Source organism: Pteronotus mesoamericanus, unplaced genomic scaffold, assembly GCF_021234165.1.
Source record: "Pteronotus mesoamericanus isolate MK-2021 breed Mesoamerican mustached bat unplaced genomic scaffold, CSHL_Meso_final contig_182, whole genome shotgun sequence".
Taxonomy (NCBI): domain Eukaryota; kingdom Metazoa; phylum Chordata; class Mammalia; order Chiroptera; family Mormoopidae; genus Pteronotus; species Pteronotus mesoamericanus.
In genome coordinates, this window is record NW_026555078.1 from 23,201,860 (window position 1) to 23,220,878 (window position 19,019).

The following is a 19,019-nucleotide window of genomic DNA, read 5'->3' on the forward strand; positions in this document are numbered from 1 at the left end:
TATACAGCCATTAAAGTTATATTGTTGAGTTGTTTTTGATGATTTGATAAGATGCTTATTAGCTATTATAAATGAAAAAGGCAGGGCACACTTTTTAAAAAAAGTTTTATTAAAATATATATGCATGTAAAAATACTCACCATCTGTCTAGGTCAACCATTTTCAACCGGCGTGCCACGGCACACTGGTGCGCCACAAGAATTTTTAAAACATGCGCTACCTGACTATTTAGTCAGGGGCATTGACCTCTTTTCCCGTAGATTGTCAAATTAAAAAAAAAAAAAAATGATGACAATGCAAGAAAAGCCATCCAGTGTGAATGAATCAAAATTATAGCTTTTTTTTGGTCAGATCAGCAAAAATCACAACATATTTTTTGGTGTGCCACAGAATTTTATTTAATGTGGTTTATGTGTGCCATGAAATGAAAAAGATTGAAAATCACTGGTCTAGGTGATGGGTTATGAATTATTTTGTCCATTTTGGCATTTTCTCAGTTTTCTATAGCGAGCACAAATTATTTTTATGGTTGGAAAAACAGAAAACATTGTTTAAAGGCCTTTCTGACCTTGCAGACAGCTCCTCCTGGCCTGCGCGGTCACTTGCTCGCTGGGTTGCAGGCCGCTGCTGGGGGCATGCCCCGGCGTTGCCTGGAGCAAGCCTTCGAGCACTCGCACTTTTAGCCTATATGCAAGTCCTGCCTTTGCCATTAACTGGCTGTGGGGCTGTAGGCAAGTCACTTTATTTTTCTAGGTTTTGGGGGTGCTCATTTATAAAATGAAGTGCCTGGAATTGATGATTCAAGGCTTATATTCTGATTCTGTGATTCTGATAAACTCACTGAGTCAAGGTATACACTGTGAATAAGGATCCATGATTTACCCTTCTCCAGTATAAATATCTTAAACTGGGGATTCTTGCCTATGGCTAAAGGAGTGGCTCTCTAATGGTAGAATTTAACATCAGACTGAATCACCTACACCCAAATACTGGCTTTATGGCTCCCTACAGCTCACGCATTCTAGCCATTATCTGGCCCTTCTGAGACAGTCAGGGTCCTTTCCACATCAGTCCCCAGCCCTAGAGGCTCAGGAGAGCTGTCTGCCTGGAAGAGCAGGTCAAGTTCCTGGGCTGAGAGCTTCCTTCCCTTCCCTGCTCCCTTTCCCCAGTCTCAGCTGCTCACTCCTTCCTGTCTGCTTCCTCTATCTCCATTCTCTTGCCTGTGGTTGAGTCGGGCTTATGTCAGTGTGGTTCCCTGGTTGACTGATGGCTCAGCTGCCACAGCCAGGGGAGGTAGGGGTATGACTCATGCCCTGTGTCCAGTGAGTCAGACTTTGGGTGGGCTAAGCCAGGGGCTATCCTAGGATGGGAAGCAGGTTCTAAGTATACAGAGGCCTTAGCTCATTCCTGGTAGGGGCACTGCCAGGAGAGAGAACCAATCTGTCTCCCTTTCCCATTTCTGTAAACTCATTCATGAACCCTCCTTGCCCAAGAAAATGCCACCTCTACTGAGCCTTAGAAAGTTGTGTCTGAGCAAGGCCAAAACAGCCTTTGTGCCAACAGCCTGTTCCCTTGGCATCTGGGGAGAAGGAGAATAACAGACCATGGTTAGAGCCAAAGAGGGTAGGAATTTCCCATTCTGCCTTCTCGTGTCCTGGGTTTCAGCCCAGCAAGATTTCAGAGCTCAGCTTATCCTTTCCTCCCCTTCCCTGCTCACGAACTGAGGAGCAAGTGCATTCACACTGCCCTGGAGCTAAAAATTGGGGACCGGGGGCAACATTTCTTCAAGTTTTTAGTTTTCCTTGGCTAGAAAGAATGGGATAATAAATTCACCTCACGGGGTGGCTGTGGATTCAATAAAACCTAGCATCCACTACAGACAGGCCTGGCTTCACGAGGTGCTGAGCCGATGATAGTCCTTCTGAAAGGAAGTGGGAGCATTATTGCTTTTGGACTTGCGGGGAGAGCTGAAAGTCACCTGTGCAGGAGGCTGAAGTGAGCCTTTTCCAGGGCAGCCCCACCCCACCCCCACCCTGGTGCTTTAGTTTGTCAGCTCAGGCTGGCTTTCAAAGGCACAGCTGGCCTTCCACAGCCCGGGGCACCTTATTCCAATCTAGAGCCTTCTCTTCCCTTTTAGGCATTTGGGGACTTTCCCCTTCCTGGTGAATCATCCTAATAGCGAGCTTCAGGAGGCAGCACAAGTAAAGAATAAAGCGACTGTGTCTTAGACTGAATCCGTACTCCTGAGGCGTCCTTTCGTTTCACCCTCCAATAGGGGCTGCTGTTGATTTAGTTGTCTTTTAAAATTGTGATATTTTGTTCAACACGGATTTTTGTCACTCATTGTAATTTTTTAAATATTGATTAAAATGTTTGTTATTTACCTAGAGTACTAAGTTCCTCAGCCTCCCTTCACTTTTGCCCCTAAGGATGAAACCTGCCGCTGCAGCCCTTTTTAGGAAGGGGTGTATTTGGAGGGCAGAAGAGCCCTACAGACTGCGCCTGCTTCCTTAAACCTGTGGCCGTGCTAACGCGGGCTTTTCTCTGCCCCCACTAGAGGCCAGGGGAAAGTTCTGAGCCTGTTTCCACCCTATCCACTCTTGCACCCCCAATTCCATGGAACTCAGGGATGACTAAAGTCAGCTATTTTCAACGGATGTGCCCCAAAACTTTTAAAACATGCAACACCTGACTTACGTAATCAAGGGCACCAACCCCTTTTTCCTTAGATTGTCAAATTAAAAAAATGAGAACAGCTAACGCAATAGCTGTCCCGGTGAATGCCCTGTTTTGAACCATAAATATATAGGTCATATCCTAGAGTTGCACCTTATTGGTCACATGGCCCAGTAAGATTGCGTCTCCTTGGTTAATTCTTGCTATCAGAAATCCCTATGTACAAGTATAGGCACCTGATTTTTTAAAATGTCACTTTGGAGCAAAACGTGTAGGTAATTACTATTATTCATTTAAATCAATGAAAATTATGCCTACTTTTTTTTTTTTTGGTCAGATTGGCATATTTTTTGGTGTGTCACAGAATTTTAGTAATTAGTTTCTATGTGCCATGAGATGAAAAAGGTTGAAAAATTGCTGCTCAAAATCCCTGAAATCCTTTCTGTTCTATTTCATGCTGTAACTATTACTCAAGGGCAATATACCAAGTGCCAGGCAGACACCTGGTTAAGGCTGTGGGAGAAGGGAGAGGTGGGCAAAGACCGGTATAGTTAAGAGGCACAGCGCTCGCTGGGGGCACCTGAATGGGACGCCCTGCCCAGTTGGAGAGAGCAGGGGCCGGGAAGGCTCCAGGAGATGACTGTAGTCACCAGACTCTGTACCCTGAGGATTGACCAGGACGCCTTGGGGGCGGGGGTGGGGTGGGGTTGGGGGGATCGTCAGAAATCCCAGCCTCATTTTACTTCCTCCCTGGGCCCCCGCCCGGCAGCCCGGGCTCTGGACTCGGGCCAGGGAGGCGGCACCCGCGCTGGGTCTGAAGCGCTTCCTGCGCAGCGGCCCGGCCAGTCCTCCCAAGGAGAGGAGTGCATGCCCGAGGAGCGTGTGGCGCGGCGGCAGCGCACCTGGCCGACGCGCGGGTGGCGACATGGAGGACGGCGTGCTCAAGGAAGGCTTCCTCGTCAAGAGGGTGAGAGCACCGGAGCCTGTCCGGACTTTGACCAGGGCGGCACGTGGCGCGCGGGCACCGGCTCACCTGAGCAGGGTCTGCAGCCCGAGCCACAAGGCGTACCGGCTGCCCGGCTGCCCGGGGCTCTGCTGGGGAGGGTTATGGCCGTGGGGAGAGCTGGTGGACGGCGGTTGGAGGTGGGCTTTCTATAGAAAAAGGGCCGGGGCACCAGGAACGATCCCGATCAGTTAGTGCAGATGGCGTGCGGGTGGTGGCTGCAAAGTGGATATCTTCAGTACAACAACTTACTAAAATGTGAAGAGTATATAGTACTTAAATACGATGGATTAAAACAACATAAGCGTGCCCTATAGTTCACCACGCCGGCCCATGGAATGCATGCCTGTATGCTTCACAATAACCCATGAGCAAGGAGGAAGCCTGTGCTTCTTAAGCTCTTACTGTGCACCAGTCCTGGACGTTTTCTCCTTTAACCCCTCCCAGCAACCCTACAGGTGGTAGTACCACATGGCCTCCCTGTTCTCAAAAACAGAGCTCAAAAAGGCAAGGTAACTTGCTCAGGATCTGGCTGTTAGCTGGTGAACGAGCAGGATCAAACCAACCCAGGTTGACCCCAAACCTTTCCATGTCCACCATGGGGTGGGCATTGTTATTGCCCTATTGCAGATGAGGAAACTGAGGGTCAGGAAGATGAAATCGTTGGCCCTGAACCCCAGGGCTAGTAACAGCTAGGATTGGAACCTCTACCCTCAGTGCTTGCTCATCACCTCGTGTGGGCTTTCCCACAGCAAGCAGGAGGCCAGACCAAAACAGACACAGAGGATCAAGGTAGAAAATGAGCCTAGAGGAGGTGCAAGAAGAAATTTGATGTTACAAAATTCTTTTGGCATTGATGGTCGTGCTCAGCATTTACACTAGCATAGTAGTGGAGCATAAGTCCTGGGGATGAGCCTTTTGGCTATTTTGTTGGGTGTACGGCTTTGGGAGGAGGCTGGATGAAGAGGGATGATGCGGTTCTCCCATTGCCTCCTCGGGCTGCCAGATCAGCCCTGAAGTCTCAGGCGGTCCGTAGGTAACAGAGCCATGTTATATCACATCTTGTTTGATATAGGAGGGTGGGTGTGTTGTTTGCTCAAAACTGTAAGCAGAGGACTGCTGGTAGGTTAATACCAGATCAAGGGTCAGACTGGATACAGGCAGGTACAAAATTCCATACCTGCTTCATGCCACTGTGATTAAAGTCATAGGCTGGTCCCTTCAGTTTGCAGAGGCAGGTGCACCTCAGAGAGGCCACCTGTGGAGGAACTTCTGAAGATTGAGGCAAGGCATTGAGTTGGGCAGGGGCTTTTGGTGGGCATTGCTGATTGTTGGGATAGTTGGGTCCTGGTCGGTGCCTGTGGGGGACAACCCCCTTCAGATGGGCCCTGTGGGCCTCCCCCTGTTCCCAGGGGTTAATTTACATGATTCCCCACCGCTGCCACCATGCAGAGTCAGGGGACAATGAAAGGCAAGGAAGGGTGTGAACTCCCCTCTGGACAGGCTGCCAGTACTGGGTGTTTAGCTTACAGAGTCCAGAGTGCAGGGAAGTGAGGGCAGTCAACAGGTCTGACCCAGAAACCCCCACATAGGGCCTGGCCAAAATAGGTACAGAATGCTCCTTCCAGCCAAACCCAAAGACAGGAGTTTGGAGCCTGACCCTGAGGCAAGCAGAAGCCACACCCTTTCCTGCGAGGTGAGAGAGGAGGCCCCGTGCCCCTGCCTATGACCGATCTCAACTTATTCTCTCCCACATATCCCCTTTTCGGGCAGCCCCCGTGTCCACTGGAGGGCTGCGCCCCGTGAGATTCCATAGATTTAGGAGGGTTTGCAGGTTGGGGGCGGGGGGCGGGGCTCAAGCTGGAAGCCCAGCGTTCAGAAGAGTCATCAGCAGTGAGGGTGAAGCAGGGGCAGGCAGGGGCATGAAGGATTTGGCTCCTAATCCTGCCCAGGCAGGAAAGAATTAGAGCTCCAGACAAAACGCAGGGTGCTCACTAGGCCTGGCTTTAAAGGAGGACGAGCGGGTAGGAAGCCAGGATCGGTGGGGTAGGACTGCTTTTCCTTTCAGAGGAGCCCGACGCGCTTCTGGCGCCGCCACCCTGCACATGCCCTGAATAGCGCTCTTGGAAAACGCCATGGCCGTGGGAACGCGCTTTGGCCGGGACGTTTCATTAGCGGGGTTCTATCTCAAAGGAACCTCATCAAACGTTTATGAACAAAGTATTATTTAGGTAGTGAAAAATTGGAAAACACCTATATATCCCCCTAAAGAGACAAATTATTATGTAAATTATGGTTATGCAGATGTTTAACATGTTCATAATATTATAACTGAAAGAGTAAAAGTATGAGGCAAAAAAATACAGATGAGAGAAAACTATAAGGAGCTCCGGAGGCTAGGAGCCTGAGGTCGAGGTGCTGGCAGAGCCACGCTCTGCCTGAGACCTGGAGGGGGGACTCTTCCTCGGCTCTTTTGCTTCTGGTATTTGGAGGCTGTACAGGAAAAACCCCAACTTTTCCTTCCCATGTAGAGAAAAACCTAGCTCTTTCCTACCGTGTGTGTGTGTGTTTATCCTGCGAGTCTCCTTTACCTTTGCACAAAACACTTCACTTCGCACTCTCCTGGTCACCAAGTGTGTGGAGACTTCTCCCCACACCAAGCAATTCTCTGCTACACCAGCTGGGTGTCCCACAGTGTGACTCAGTTCTGACACTGTCTATCCGGAGACAGTGTCAGATTCCGCAGGCTGAGGGCTCCGTCCCACGCGACTGCCCACCCCGGACGCACGCACACACTGCAGCTACTTGTCACGAGCCTGGGCTGCCCGCTGTGCTTCTGAACAGCTACGGATGGGCGGTTCCAGTGTCCCCCTCCTCGGATATGATTAATTTCCAAGAGTGGCTCGAAGAACGCAAGGAAACACTAATTTATCTTTACCAGTTTGCTAAAGAACGTGATAAAGGACGCAGATAAACCACCAGAGACAGGCGCTCTGTAGGGCGGGGCGTGGGAAGGGGCGCGGAGCTCCCAGGCCTCTCTGAGCACACTGCTCTCCCAGTGTTCACCAACCCAGAAGCCCCCTGAACGCCATACTTTCGGGATTTTATGGGGGCTTCATCGCATAGGCATGATTGATCATCAACCCCATTTTCAGCCCCTCCCCTTTCTCAAGAGGATGGGGGTGTAAGGCTGAAACTTCTAAACTTCTAATCATGGCTTGGGTTTTCCAGTGGTGGGCTTCTATGCAGGAGCCCACCCAGCGGTGCCGCGTTAGAACAAAAGACACTGCTGTCACCTGGGAAAGTCCAAAGTTTTCAGGAGCTCTGTGCCAGAAACAGGGGCAGACCCCAGTATATGTGCTTTCTATTATGTCACGCAGGCAAACTTTGGCATTCCTTGGCTTGCAGATGCATCTCTGCGATCTCTGCCTCCATTGGCACATGACCATGTTCTCCTTGTGTCTCTCAGTGTGCACATTTTCCTCTCTTATAAGGACACTAGTCATATTAGTGTCATGAGGGCCACCCTAATCCAGTATGGCTTTATCTTAATCCGATTACATCTGTGTTTCCAAATAAGATCACATTCAATGGTACCAGGTGTTAAGACTTCTGTACCTTTTGGGGGATATAATTCAACCCATAGTGCCTTTCTGAGACTCAGTTTCTTTATCATTACAGGGAGTGTATAGGCTTATTCAAAGGGTCCCTCCAGCTATGGCATTCTGTGCCTTTTAAGCCCAGGCCAGGGTTGCCATCCCAGCTTCCCATCTTATGGACTCTTCTCCTTCCCCCTGAAGAAGCTTTGGGACCTCTAAGCTCCTGATGGTGAGGCTGGGTTACAGCCCCAGCCAGCCACTTACAGTCAGGGAGCCCAGAGACGGAGGGGGCTGCCCAGGTAGAGGACCCTGTTCAGCTTATACCACTGGATTTTTGGTCTCTGACTCCCTTTGCCTGATGACTTTGGACCAGTCCCTTAGACGCTCTGAGCATGGTGTGGCTTCTCTGTAGAGCACGGGTAATGCTGTTCTCTTCCCATCTTGTGGATTATCCCAGCGCCCTCCCCCTGAGCCGCGGGCTCCAGGGTGGCCTGCTTCGCACAACAAGAAATAACTAACATAAGGTGTGAGGCAGACCCCCCGGAAGAGCTCAGAGGGAGGATGGAGCTCATTCCGAGGCAGTGGAGGAGGGTGGAGTAGGGTTCGGTAGGCTCCCTGAGGAGCAGATCCTGGGGCTGAGTCGTGAAGGTTTTACAGAGTTGGCCACGTTAGGAAGGCACAGAAGGGCGGCTAGAAAACTGCTGCAACTTCTGGAAAACTCCAAGTAGTTCTAGGTGGATGGGGTTCAGAGGCTGTGAGGAAGGGACAGGCGAAGTGATGAGGGCCCAGTGGCTTCAGGTTCTGTGCTGTGGAGTTTGATCTTTATACAGTGGCCAGAGGGGAGTCTTCGAAGACTTTTAGGCAGACAGATGACAAGTGTAATTTCTCCTGTTAAAAAGATCGCTCTGACCTCACTGTGGCAGTGCAGAAACAGGAACTTTCCAGAAATTTCCTAAAATAACCAGTAGAATTCTTCCTAGGGTTCATAAGAAGTAGTGTAAGTAAAAGTGCTTTGCTCATGTCAGAGACCAGGCTGCTCTGGCCTTTGGTGGCTCACACAGCTGGGTCTGACCCTGGGGCTCCCCGGTGGCCCCTCCGACCACCTGTGAGGACTGCAGTCCCTCTACTGCAGCCACACGGAATTGTTACACATTGGAATATTTGTGCATTTTTTTTACTTTATAAGTCATGATCCTGCAAGTGTCTCAGTCCTTAGCACAGATCCCCATAACTGGAATTATTGGGTCAAAGAACCTGAACATTTTTTTTGAGGGTCAGCAGCTGCTTTGAGTTTTCTTCCTACCCAGTAAATCTTTTCTCACGAGCCTTTCTCCTCAGACCTGCCTCATCCGCCAGCAGCCAGGACTCTTAGCTGCTCATGACTCGTGCCACTAGCAAGTTTGAACAGTAGTAGGGGTTTCAGGGAGAATGACAGATAGTAAGGAGCTCAGGGACATTTGGGAAGCCCAGAGAACCTGGCTCGGGTGCTGTCCAGCCAGGGACGCTGCAGCCAGACAAAAGCACCCAACAGCCCGTCTCTAGTGGAAACCACTGCTGACACTGTTTGCCACTTGTACCTGATACCCCTGGGGTTGGTGTCAGAAGAGAAGAACCTGTTTTTCTACAACGCCCTTGCCAAAAATTCCTGTTTCTTATATTTGGTTGCTTCCAAACAGGCCTTGATGCTCCATACAAGGGACTGGTTTCAACTTAGTCACCTTCCTTTTCCCTTTGCACTGGGGGATTCTGGGAAATGTAGCATTTTTGTCCAGGAAAATACAGTATCTCCTTATTGGCTGGTTCTGCTCAACATCTGTTAGTTACACTTTTCTCTGTAACATCTCCAGCCCCGTTTCTCCTTTCCCCATTGATTTAACTTGCTAGGGCTGCTGTAACAAAATGCCACAGACAGGACAGCTTGAACAACAGAGATTTATTTTCTCACAGTTCTGGAGGCTAGCGTCTGAGGTCAGGGTAGCAGCAGGATTGGTTTCTTCTGAGGCCTCTCTTCAGCTTGCACATGGCCACCTTCTTTCAGAGTCTTCACATGGTCTTTCCTCTGTGCACATGTCTGTCTCCCCGGCATCCTTCTGTGTGTCCAAATTTCCAGATTAGATTACGGTTCAACTAATGCCTTACTTTAACCTAATCACCTCTTAAAAGGCCTTATCTTTGAATCGAGTCACGTTCTGAAGTAGTGGGAGTTAGGGTTTCAACGCATGAATATTGGGGCGGGGGAGACGTAATTCAGCTCACAACACCCGTGTTCTAAGTTTTAAGATTGTTTCACCCTCTCTCCTCTGCCTCACACCAGCGCCCAGACCCTCGGCTTAGACGGCGTTCTCCCCCTCGTGCACCAGCCGCGATCTTGTGTGCCAGCAATTTACTGCTCACACGGTGCTGAGGGCTCTCAGCCGGGGGGTCATCGGGAAAAGCTAGTGGGTGGAGAGCAGTAGAGAAGCCCAGCTGCTAAGGAATCGGAGACAAATATTTTTTGTGTCTTTAAATGTATCTGCCATGTCAAGGAAAGCTGTCCACTGTCACATTACACATGGATTCTAAGTACTAGACGGAATGAGAAGAACAAAAATGTAAAATTCCACTTGGCTGCCTAAGTGCTCTCAGGTGAACAGTTTGATCATGTAGCATGGTAACCCTTAGACGTATTAATGAACTCTTGCCAGGTTAACTTTGTTGAAAGTTTGATTTAGTTGCCACCATAAATTCTGTTTGGGTGCAGGCCAGTGCTGACGAGGGCAGCTCCTTATTACAACTTTGGCTCCCTCACCGCATGTGCTGAGCGTGGAATAGTCACAGCACCACAGATGCAGGAGGAGCAGCAGCCTTTGAGATGAATACACGCTAGGTGAGGAAATGAGTGAATCGGGGAAATGGTCTCTGATTGAGATAAAATGCATCTCTCTTGGTTAGAGTCTAGCCCGTATTGGGCTCTGCTGAGGAAGATATGCCAAGAAAGTTGTTCCCAAGAGTGAGTTCTAAATCCATTCCTTTCTGATTCCTCCGCAGATATTCCCCCATCCTTTGCTCTGTTCTAGAAACAGACCCTCAGCCTTGATCTGATTATCCTATCCATTGGCTCTTTGGCCCACCTGAGAGCCCCCCCGACTACCCTGCCTCTTAGGCTTGCTGCACCAAGCCTGGTAGACTGATGGCATCCTTAGCACTGGTCGACCGTGTGTGGCTTCCACTTTACATACAAATTGCCCACATCCTTTGACTAGTAATAGTCTTCTAGGAATATATACTAAGGAAAAGAATAATGAGAGCTGAAGATCAAAATTTATGCTCAAGGATATTCATTGCAGAATTGTTTATAATACTGTAACCAACAAAACAACCTCAGTTACAAACACAGGAGATTGATAAGTAAATAATGCCTCCACTTAGTGGTCATTTAAAAATATGTTTTAGCCCAGGCTGGTGTGGCTCAGTGGATTGAGTGCCTGCCTGCGAACCAAAAGGCCACTGGTTTGATTCCCTGTCAGGGCGCATGTCTGGGTTGCAGACCAGGTACTTAGTTGGGAGCATGTGAGAGGCAACTGATGGACGTTTCTCTCACACATCCATGTTTCTCTCCCTCTCTTTCCCCCTCCCTCTCTTCTCTCTAAAAATAAGTAAATAAACTCTTTAAAAGAAAAAAAAATGTTTTAAAGAAATTTAATGGTATGAAACAATGCTCAGCAAAGCTCAATAAAACAAAATCTAGAAAATAAAAGTATATGTAATATGGTCCTGACTTTTTAAAAAACTGGAAAGTAAATACTAGAAGGAAAAAAAAAAACATGGAAGGAAATACAGAATGTTAGCGATGGCTGTGTCCTGGAAATAGAGGTTTCTCTTCTGTATACTTTGCAGTGTCTTTCAAGGTTTATAACCACAAAAAAGGCTAAATGGAAATGAGAAGGCCAAAGAGCTTTGCTACATACTCAAGGGAGATTACAAACAGATCCTTATAAAGACAGAGCTTTCTTCATGAAAATGAAACTAAAACATATCATGCTGAACTGGATCCTTTGGCCATTAAAGACATTATTAGAGCAATTGGTAAAACTTGAACGAGGTTTGTGGACTGGCTGAAAACAATATATTAATGTAAATTTCCTGATGTTAATGGTTGTATTGTGGTTATACTGGAAACATCCCTTTTTGTAGGAGATGCACAATAAAATATTCAGAAGTAATGGAGCATCATGTTAAAAATTTACTCTTAAATGGTTCTGTAAAAAATAAGTCTTCATCTTTCTTCTGAATTGAAAATATTTAAAAAAAGATAAAATTAATCTAGAAAAAGATAATGCCACCCTCCTTTTTGGAGCGCCTATTCCATGGCATAGACTGGCCGCCTGTTCTGTGGGGTGCCTCTCCCTGAACAGTGTTGTTCCTGCTGTCACCTCAGCGCAGGGCTCTACTGTCTGCCCTCAGGGTCACATTGTCCACAACTGGAAGGTGCGATGGTTTGTCCTTCGGCAGAACACGCTGCAGTACTACAAGCTCGAGGGCGGTCGGAAGGTGACCCCTCCCAAGGGCCAGATCCTTCTGGATGGCTGCACCATTACCTGCCCCTGCCTGGAGTATGAAAACCGACCTGTAAGTGAAGGCTCTGGCTTCCCAGCTCCTCCCTGCCCTGGGCCCTTCCGCCTCTGGCCTCTGGTGAAGGTGGTGTGGGTAATGGGAAGAGCGGAGTCACCATTGGAAAACCTAGTTCAAACCCTGGCTGCACCACATATGAGCTATGTGGCCTCGGGCAAGTAATGAACCTCTCCGAGCCTTCCCATCTATAAAATGGGATAAAAAATAGTCCCTGACTATCTCCCGTGATTGTGACAAGCATCCTGAAGGTAATGGCCTGTCAAAACACTGTAGACTAAGAGGCACTACACAAATGTGAGTGATGACTGCTATCTTGGGGTTCAGTATGATGGCTTTTGTCCCCAAGGGGTGCATGTTCCAAAAGTCAGGGGCAGCTTCCACTCTGCCATCAGAAAGTATCTGCCTCAACCGTTTCTCCAAGGCCCAGTATGTGCCAAGAAATTTGCTAGGCTTGGAGGAGTCGAGGAAAACAATGGTGAGATCACTTCTTCCTGAGTTAATAATCTTATTATGAAAGCAAGTGGTTAACTGAAAAACATTCAGCATTTCAAATGTTTTAAACATTATCAGCAGTGGAGAACACCGCATCCCGAAGCGGAGGAAGACGTCTGGGTCAGGAATGGCTTTTAGAGAAATAGAGATCTGGGCAAAGATTTAAAGGAGGAAAGAGGCAGGCATTCCAGACCGGGGAAGGTCTTAAGCAAAAGTAAGGGGAGAGGGAAGGATAGATAGGGAGATGTCGATGGATGGCCGGTGTGGCAGGAGCAAAGTGTGCGCTGAGGGAGCAGCGGAAAATGGCTGGGGCCAGGTGGAGGGAATGGGGAGCCATAGAAAGTTTTGAGTGAGAGAAGGGACTGGTGAAAACTTTCTGAGGAATGAAGCTCAGTTCCTAATAACGTTGCTAGATTTATGAAGGTTGCTGGCTGTCTCTTCCCGCAGTTCCTCATTAAGCTGAAGACTCAAACATCCACAGAATACTTCCTGGAGGCCTGTTCTCGAGAAGACAGGGACGCCTGGGCCTTTGAGATCACAGGTGCTATTCATGCTGGGCAGCCGGGGAAGGTGCAGCAACTCCACATGCAGAGAAACTCCTTCAAGCTGCCCCCTCACATCAGCCTGCAGTGAGTGTCCGGCCCCGGCCCTCACTCGGCCGGGCTTTGCAGCAGCCCCTCCTGTCTGTGTGCAGTGGGCTGGGGCCCCGTTCTTGCTCCTCAGGCCTGACTGCTACCGCTATGTGCTTCAGCACCTTTTGCTGTCACTGTCCCAGTTGTATTACTTTCTCTGCCTGGGAATGGCCCTGCCTACCCGCCCTGCTCCTGTGTAACCCTTTGGGGCCTCTGCTGCTTCAGCCCATCTCAGCATCTTGAGAGCTTTCCTCCAATGTCAGCCCGGGCGCTTGCGCCCCAGGAATCTCCACTCACCGAGCATGGGGCATGTTTGCAACCTGTGGCAAGAATGATGTGTTCTGGTAGCAGCTGCATTCTTGCCCTGTGGAGTTCCTCATGTATTCATTCATTCACTCAAGAAATAGTCTTTGAGTGCCTACTGCATGGCATATGCTGCACTAGAGGCACAGGTGATCAAACGGGGCTTTCCAGCCCAAGTACGTAAGTAGAAAATGAGAAAAGATCTTCCATCGGTGGCAGGACTCTTCCCACAGAACAGAAGGAAAGCAGGTCAGGGGTGGAGGTGATACTACAGAGTAGGGGTATATGAAAGGAGATCCCATGATGGGAACGGTTACAACAGCCCATTTTCAGGAAACACCCCTGACCTCCCCCGCAGCAGAAGTGTTATACCCGTCACAGACGCAGTGTGAGTCCATTCCTGGGCTTGCCAAAACCCTCCATTCCTGGCCCCGAGATCTTGATGGTGCTTCCTAAGCCATGGTGAGTGCGGGGGGAGGTCAGAGGTGTTTCCCGCAGCAAAGTGTGGGTTCAAGCGATGAATGACTTTGAGAAGTAGTTGCAGGAGTTTGGACTCTATGCTATAGATCACAGAGAATCACTGTACATTCCTTTGTTTTTAAATTAAAAGTCACAGCTCTTTAGTTTTTACTACAAAAGCAATACTCGTCTAGTACAGAGGTATTCGAACATTTACATGAACAAGAAGAAATGATCTAAAACCCTACCTCTCAAATTCTGAGCCATTTTTCTTCGTGATATGTACCTCACTGTTTGCCACTTGCTTAAAACCCTTAGCAATGACCCTTGGACCCTTTCTCATATCTGTCAGTGTGATGAGGGTCCCCTCTCCTTTGCCTTGCTTCCGTGTAGTCGCATCGTGGACAAGATGCACGACAGCACCAGTGGAATCCGGCCAAGCCCCAACATGGAGCAGGGAAGCACCTACAAAAAGACCTTCATAGGTGAGCCCTTCCTCTCAGGGGCCAGGCCGGGCGGTGGAGACCTGGGGCATGGCAATCTGGGGCTCCTCTGTGCTTGACCATCTTGCACTGAGGCCAGAACTGTGGGCGTGGCCATAGCTCTGCGTAGTGGATGCGACCTTTGGTCTGCTCTTGTGTAGAGCCCCAAGCTGCCCCGGAGGTTAAAGTCAATGAGGTCACAGCCAGGCATCCTGGAGGAAGCTGGCCTGTAGCCTGACATCTGACTGGCGCCGTCCTTGACCCGATGCAGGCTCCTCTCTAGTGGACTGGCTCATCTCCAACAGCTTTGCAGCCAACCGTCTGGAGGCCGTGACCCTGGCCTCCGTGCTCATGGAGGAGAACTTCCTCAGGCCAGTGGGCGCCCGAAGCGTGGGAGCCATTCGCTCTAACGATCTGGCTGAGCAGTTCCTGGACGATTCCACAGCCCTATACACGTTTGTAAGTTATGGAACATGTTCCTCTTGTCACCTGGGCAGAGGGAAGGAAGAGGACACAGAGTGGCGGCAAGGGGGTCCACAGTCATGAGAGAGGAGCCTCCGGTTGGAGGGACCGGTTCACCCCCCAGGTGGAGCGGGTTCTGTGTGGAGGATTTCCCTTTCCCTGTGGGAGCCCCTTAGCCTGTAACTGGTACATTTTGTGACGGAGTCCTTGCTCTGTTCTTCCCACTAGGCTGAGAGCTACAAGGAGAAGACAAGTCCCAAGGAGGAAATGAATCTCAGCACCATGGAGTTAAGTGGTACGGTGATAAAACAAGGCTACCTGGCCAAGCAGGTATGGCTGCCTCAGAGCAGGGAGGAGACGGACATTTCTCAAACTCGTGGGAGGGAGGAATTCCCCCGAAGGCTGGGAAGGGCTGAGGCTGCTAGAGGGCGCTATCAGCAGAATGAGCTAAAGCAGGAGCCCAGCAGCCAGCCGCCTGGAGGCCGTGACTCTGGCCTCCAAGGCCCCCACGCGTGTGACCCCACACATATACACACACGTGCACACACAGTCCCAGACACAGGGGTATTCAGGGAAAAGATACACACAAGTAATTATCATAACATTAAAAATCAACATCTATGTCACTGAGCAGTTCACATATTTGTCTGGAAGGGCATTGTCTCTGGGCAGGTGTGTTGCGTTTGCTGCCTCCTGCGCCCTGAGGCTTTCTGGGGTCTCTGCCTTCTTCTGTGGGACTCCACACGCCCCCTTGATACACTTTCTGAACAAAAAGTATTTTCTCCTCCTACTTCAGTAGGTTGAAGATGACATTTTACAGGGTGATTGCCGTGTTTTCAAACAGACCTCGGCCATGTTTGTGAGAGCAGCCCTGGTCACCGCGAGACAGCCTTTGTCCCAGCACACCTGCAGGATCTCTACCTGTGCCTGACAGAGTGTCCTACACTTTTGGGTTTTACCACCTGATTGATCAATTCTTACATTTTCTGGTGCAAAATGTTAAAGTGGTTCTTCCTGTATATGTGTGGATGTACACACATGCAGCTGTAGGCTTGTTTTGGGACTAAGTTGACACTTAAGTTGATGCTCTTGGGTTCAAATTTGCTTGTGAGCTCTCAGTCCAGTTGACACCTGGTGCCTCCCTGTCTTCCTCGTGCCCTGACTGATGTCCAGGTAACGCTCCCCCTCACCTTCAGCACTGAGCCTCTTTGGCTCTGTCAACCCAACTACATGTGGCAGTGTTTTTGCTAAGTGTCACTGAGCAGGGAAGTCCATGACACGTCACTGCAATCCTTGAGTCTCTGGCAGGCTTTTAGAAAGTCCCTTCGGAGCAGCTGGCTTGGGAGTTTGGCATTTGATACAAGGAAGTGCGAGGAAGGCGCTTAGAGCTGTCCCCACTGAGCCTTGCACACTTACTTTACCTCAGGGCCACAAGAGGAAGAACTGGAAGGTGCGGCGCTTTGTTCTGAGGAAGGACCCGGCTTTCCTGCATTACTACGACCCTTCCAAAGTGGGTACCCCAGGCTCACATGGTACCCATGTGAGACTTCCAGATACTTCTCTCCCGAGCATAGCAGACGGCTGGCTCGATTTTCTCTCAGCATCCCAACCATAATTTCCACCACACTATGCCTTTCCTTCCCCAATCCAAGCTTCTCTTCCAAAAAGTATGATCACTCTTTTCTTTCATCATGCTTTGGCCTGCTCAGGGGATCTTCATTATTTTGCAAGGAAAAGCGTCTTTTAGCCACTCCAAAGCTTGCTGTGCTGCTGGGGAGGTGCTTCCTACGCCCTTCACCCTTTTCCATCCACAGATTCCATGAATTCTGTCCCCTCCTCAAGAGGTTGCTCTTGTCCCCACCACTGTTTTGAAAACTTTGTTTTACTACATAGTATTTAAGCCATAATTTACTAATTTTCTTTTTTTCTAACTGATCAAAGAATTGCTGTTCTGAGTTTCAGATAGTAAGTATTACTGCATGCTGAATTGATCCAATTTCAGTCCAAAGAAAAGAAAAATGGCCTTTGAGCTGGCCTGTTCAACCTTGTTGTTGGCAGGTGTATGATTTTCATTCACGTTTTGAAAGAGTGAAGACTGGGCAGTTCCTTCCTCCCTGAGCTTCAGTCAGGAACCTCTGCCCTAAGGCCAGAATGTGAAGGAGCTTGAAGGAGGCCCTTGGACCCTGCCAGGTGCAGTGAGAGCCAAGGGCCAGGGAGGGGTGAGGCACTGAGGCTGCTGGTGGGAAACAAAGAAGCCCAAACTTCCTCAGCGGTGCTTATAACTTGACCCCATGATGTCCAGGTTCAGCCTCATCTTCTCTCATGAATGACTCTCACTGGTGTCTCTGGCTGGCATGACTGAGGGTGATTATAGTGAGAGTGCACGTCTTCCTTTTGGTCTGTCCACACAATTCCTAACCAGATGCCCTTTTCTCTGCAGGAAGAGAACCGGCCAGTGGGTGGGTTTTCTCTTCGTGGTTCACTCGTGTCTGCTCTGGAGGATAATGGTGTTCCCACTGGTAAGGTGCAACTTCAGTCCCGGCCTGAAGACCTCAGGGGCCTCCCTCCTGCGCTCTCAGTAATGCTCTGCTGGCGAAGGGCTGAGCTATGGAGCTGAGTAGGGCTTTCTCAATGAGATGATGAACGGTATGAGTTTTGAAGCCAGTTTCAGAATTAGAGAAAAGGGCATGTGTTCTTAGTGTTTTAATACTACAACTGTGCAATCCTTGTCTTTAATGTTCTTTCCTTTCAGTTTGTTTACTTGCCCATAAGCTTCCACCTAAGAATAATAATAGGTTACACAGTGTTTAAGAGTTAGCAAAACATTTTAATATCTATTATCCCAGTAATTTCACAAAAGCCAGGTAGGGTAGGAAGGTAGTATTATTACCTTTTGAATGGATGTGGAAATTGAGGTTCAAAGAAGTTAAAGTCAAACCCCAAATCTGTGCCTGATTTTTCTGTAAACACAGTGCAATCTTTGATGTGAATGAAATTGTAGATCTATGGTCAGTGTGGGCAGCAGGCCAAGAGGGCTTCCAAGGATGTCCGGATATACCACTGGCAGGCCTTAAGACACAGGAGAGGGAAAGGAAATGGGAGGAAAGGAGGAAAAGAGGAAAGCATGCATCTGGTGGGCTTCCTCAACCATATACATTGGTGTTTATTAAGCACTTCATTATTTGTTTTTGTCTGTGTCAGTTGATTTTCAGCTGGTTTCAGTAGAAAGCAGACATGGATATTTACTCATTGATTTTCTTTTTTTCTGCCTAGGTGTTAAAGGGAATGTCCAGGGAAATCTCTTCAAAATCATTACTAAAGATGACATACACTATTATATCCAGGCCAGCAGCAATGCTGAGCGAGCTGAGTGGATTCAAGCTATAAAAAAGCTAACGTGACAAGAACCCAAGGGAACAAACCAGGATTCCTCCCACCTCCCAGATGACAGAGTTTCCTGGAAGATGACTGTGTTAAGACTTTATTTTGTACTGTTTTAGAATGAGATTGGTGGAATTCCTTAGAGTGCAGTCAGTAATGGTGCTATTTCCTTCCCCATCTTTATGTTAACCCAGAAATGCTAGAACAGCCAGTAAGCATCAGCATCTTGACTTCGGTCAATTACCACAGCCAGCCATTCACTCTTTGGCCACCAACATAGGCTTTCCTGATAACACTAACCAGCCATGTATAATACTAAATAAAATGCTAGTCTTATGGTGGCTCTCTCTGAAATGCTGTTTGCAACTCTTTGACTCCTTCTTTGAGTTAGTAGAAGTCGACATTTGTTCCTGGCTATTAGAATTCCCTTTTATTTCCTAGTTTTCAAAGGTTTTTCATGGTTGAAGTTATACAAATTAAGCAAGGTGATTATGAAGACATCTCAAGTGATCTTTGATTAAGTTGTGCTTCATTGTAAAGTGGGGATGGTGGCAAAACTTTGCTGAACATTTAAAGACTATTGTTTTCCTTTGAAAAATAAGCTTTTGTAAACAATATACATCCCAGAAAAATCATGGACTCAGTTGAAGAGATTAGGCACACATACCAAACAGAAAAAAAAAGGTGAAATTGTAGCTTTACTATGGAAAACAGCAGTTAGAAAGACGCAGAGCAGGAGCTCTCTAAAGGACAAAGCTGGAAATAGGAGAGTTAAAGCAGGGCATGAAATTTGGGTTTTAAAGGGAACCTGGAGACAGGTACCAAGAAGCTTCACCAGCCGAGAGGTTAATCTGAAGTAGTGAAAAGTCTGTATCATAGAATACTTTTAAAAACATTTTTATTGCTTTCAAGTTTATAC

General features: G+C 48.5%; 1 protein-coding gene across 1 annotated transcript; it reads left to right on the forward strand.

The window, feature by feature from the left end:
* Positions 1-3,592: 3,592 nt before the first annotated feature.
* PLEK2 (pleckstrin 2) lies at positions 3,593-18,120 on the forward strand. The gene is made up of 9 exons (XM_054567401.1): positions 3,593-3,643; positions 11,722-11,886; positions 12,829-13,010; positions 14,169-14,260; positions 14,529-14,716; positions 14,948-15,049; positions 16,146-16,229; positions 17,160-17,238; positions 17,993-18,120. The coding sequence occupies exons 1-9, from the start codon at positions 3,602-3,604 to the stop codon at positions 18,118-18,120; spliced, it is 1,062 nt and encodes a 353-aa protein (XP_054423376.1). The 5' UTR covers positions 3,593-3,601.
* Positions 18,121-19,019: the final 899 nt, after the last annotated feature.

Coding starts and splice junctions, on each gene's coding strand:
- PLEK2 (XM_054567401.1), top strand. CDS start 3,602: ATGGAGGACGGCGTGCTCAAGGAAGGCTTCCTCGTCAAGAGG. Junction 13,011..14,168: donor CCCCCTCACATCAGCCTGCA/GTGAGTGTCCGG, acceptor GCTTCCGTGTAG/TCGCATCGTGGACAAGATGC. Junction 17,239..17,992: donor GGATAATGGTGTTCCCACTG/GTAAGGTGCAAC, acceptor TTTTCTGCCTAG/GTGTTAAAGGGAATGTCCAG.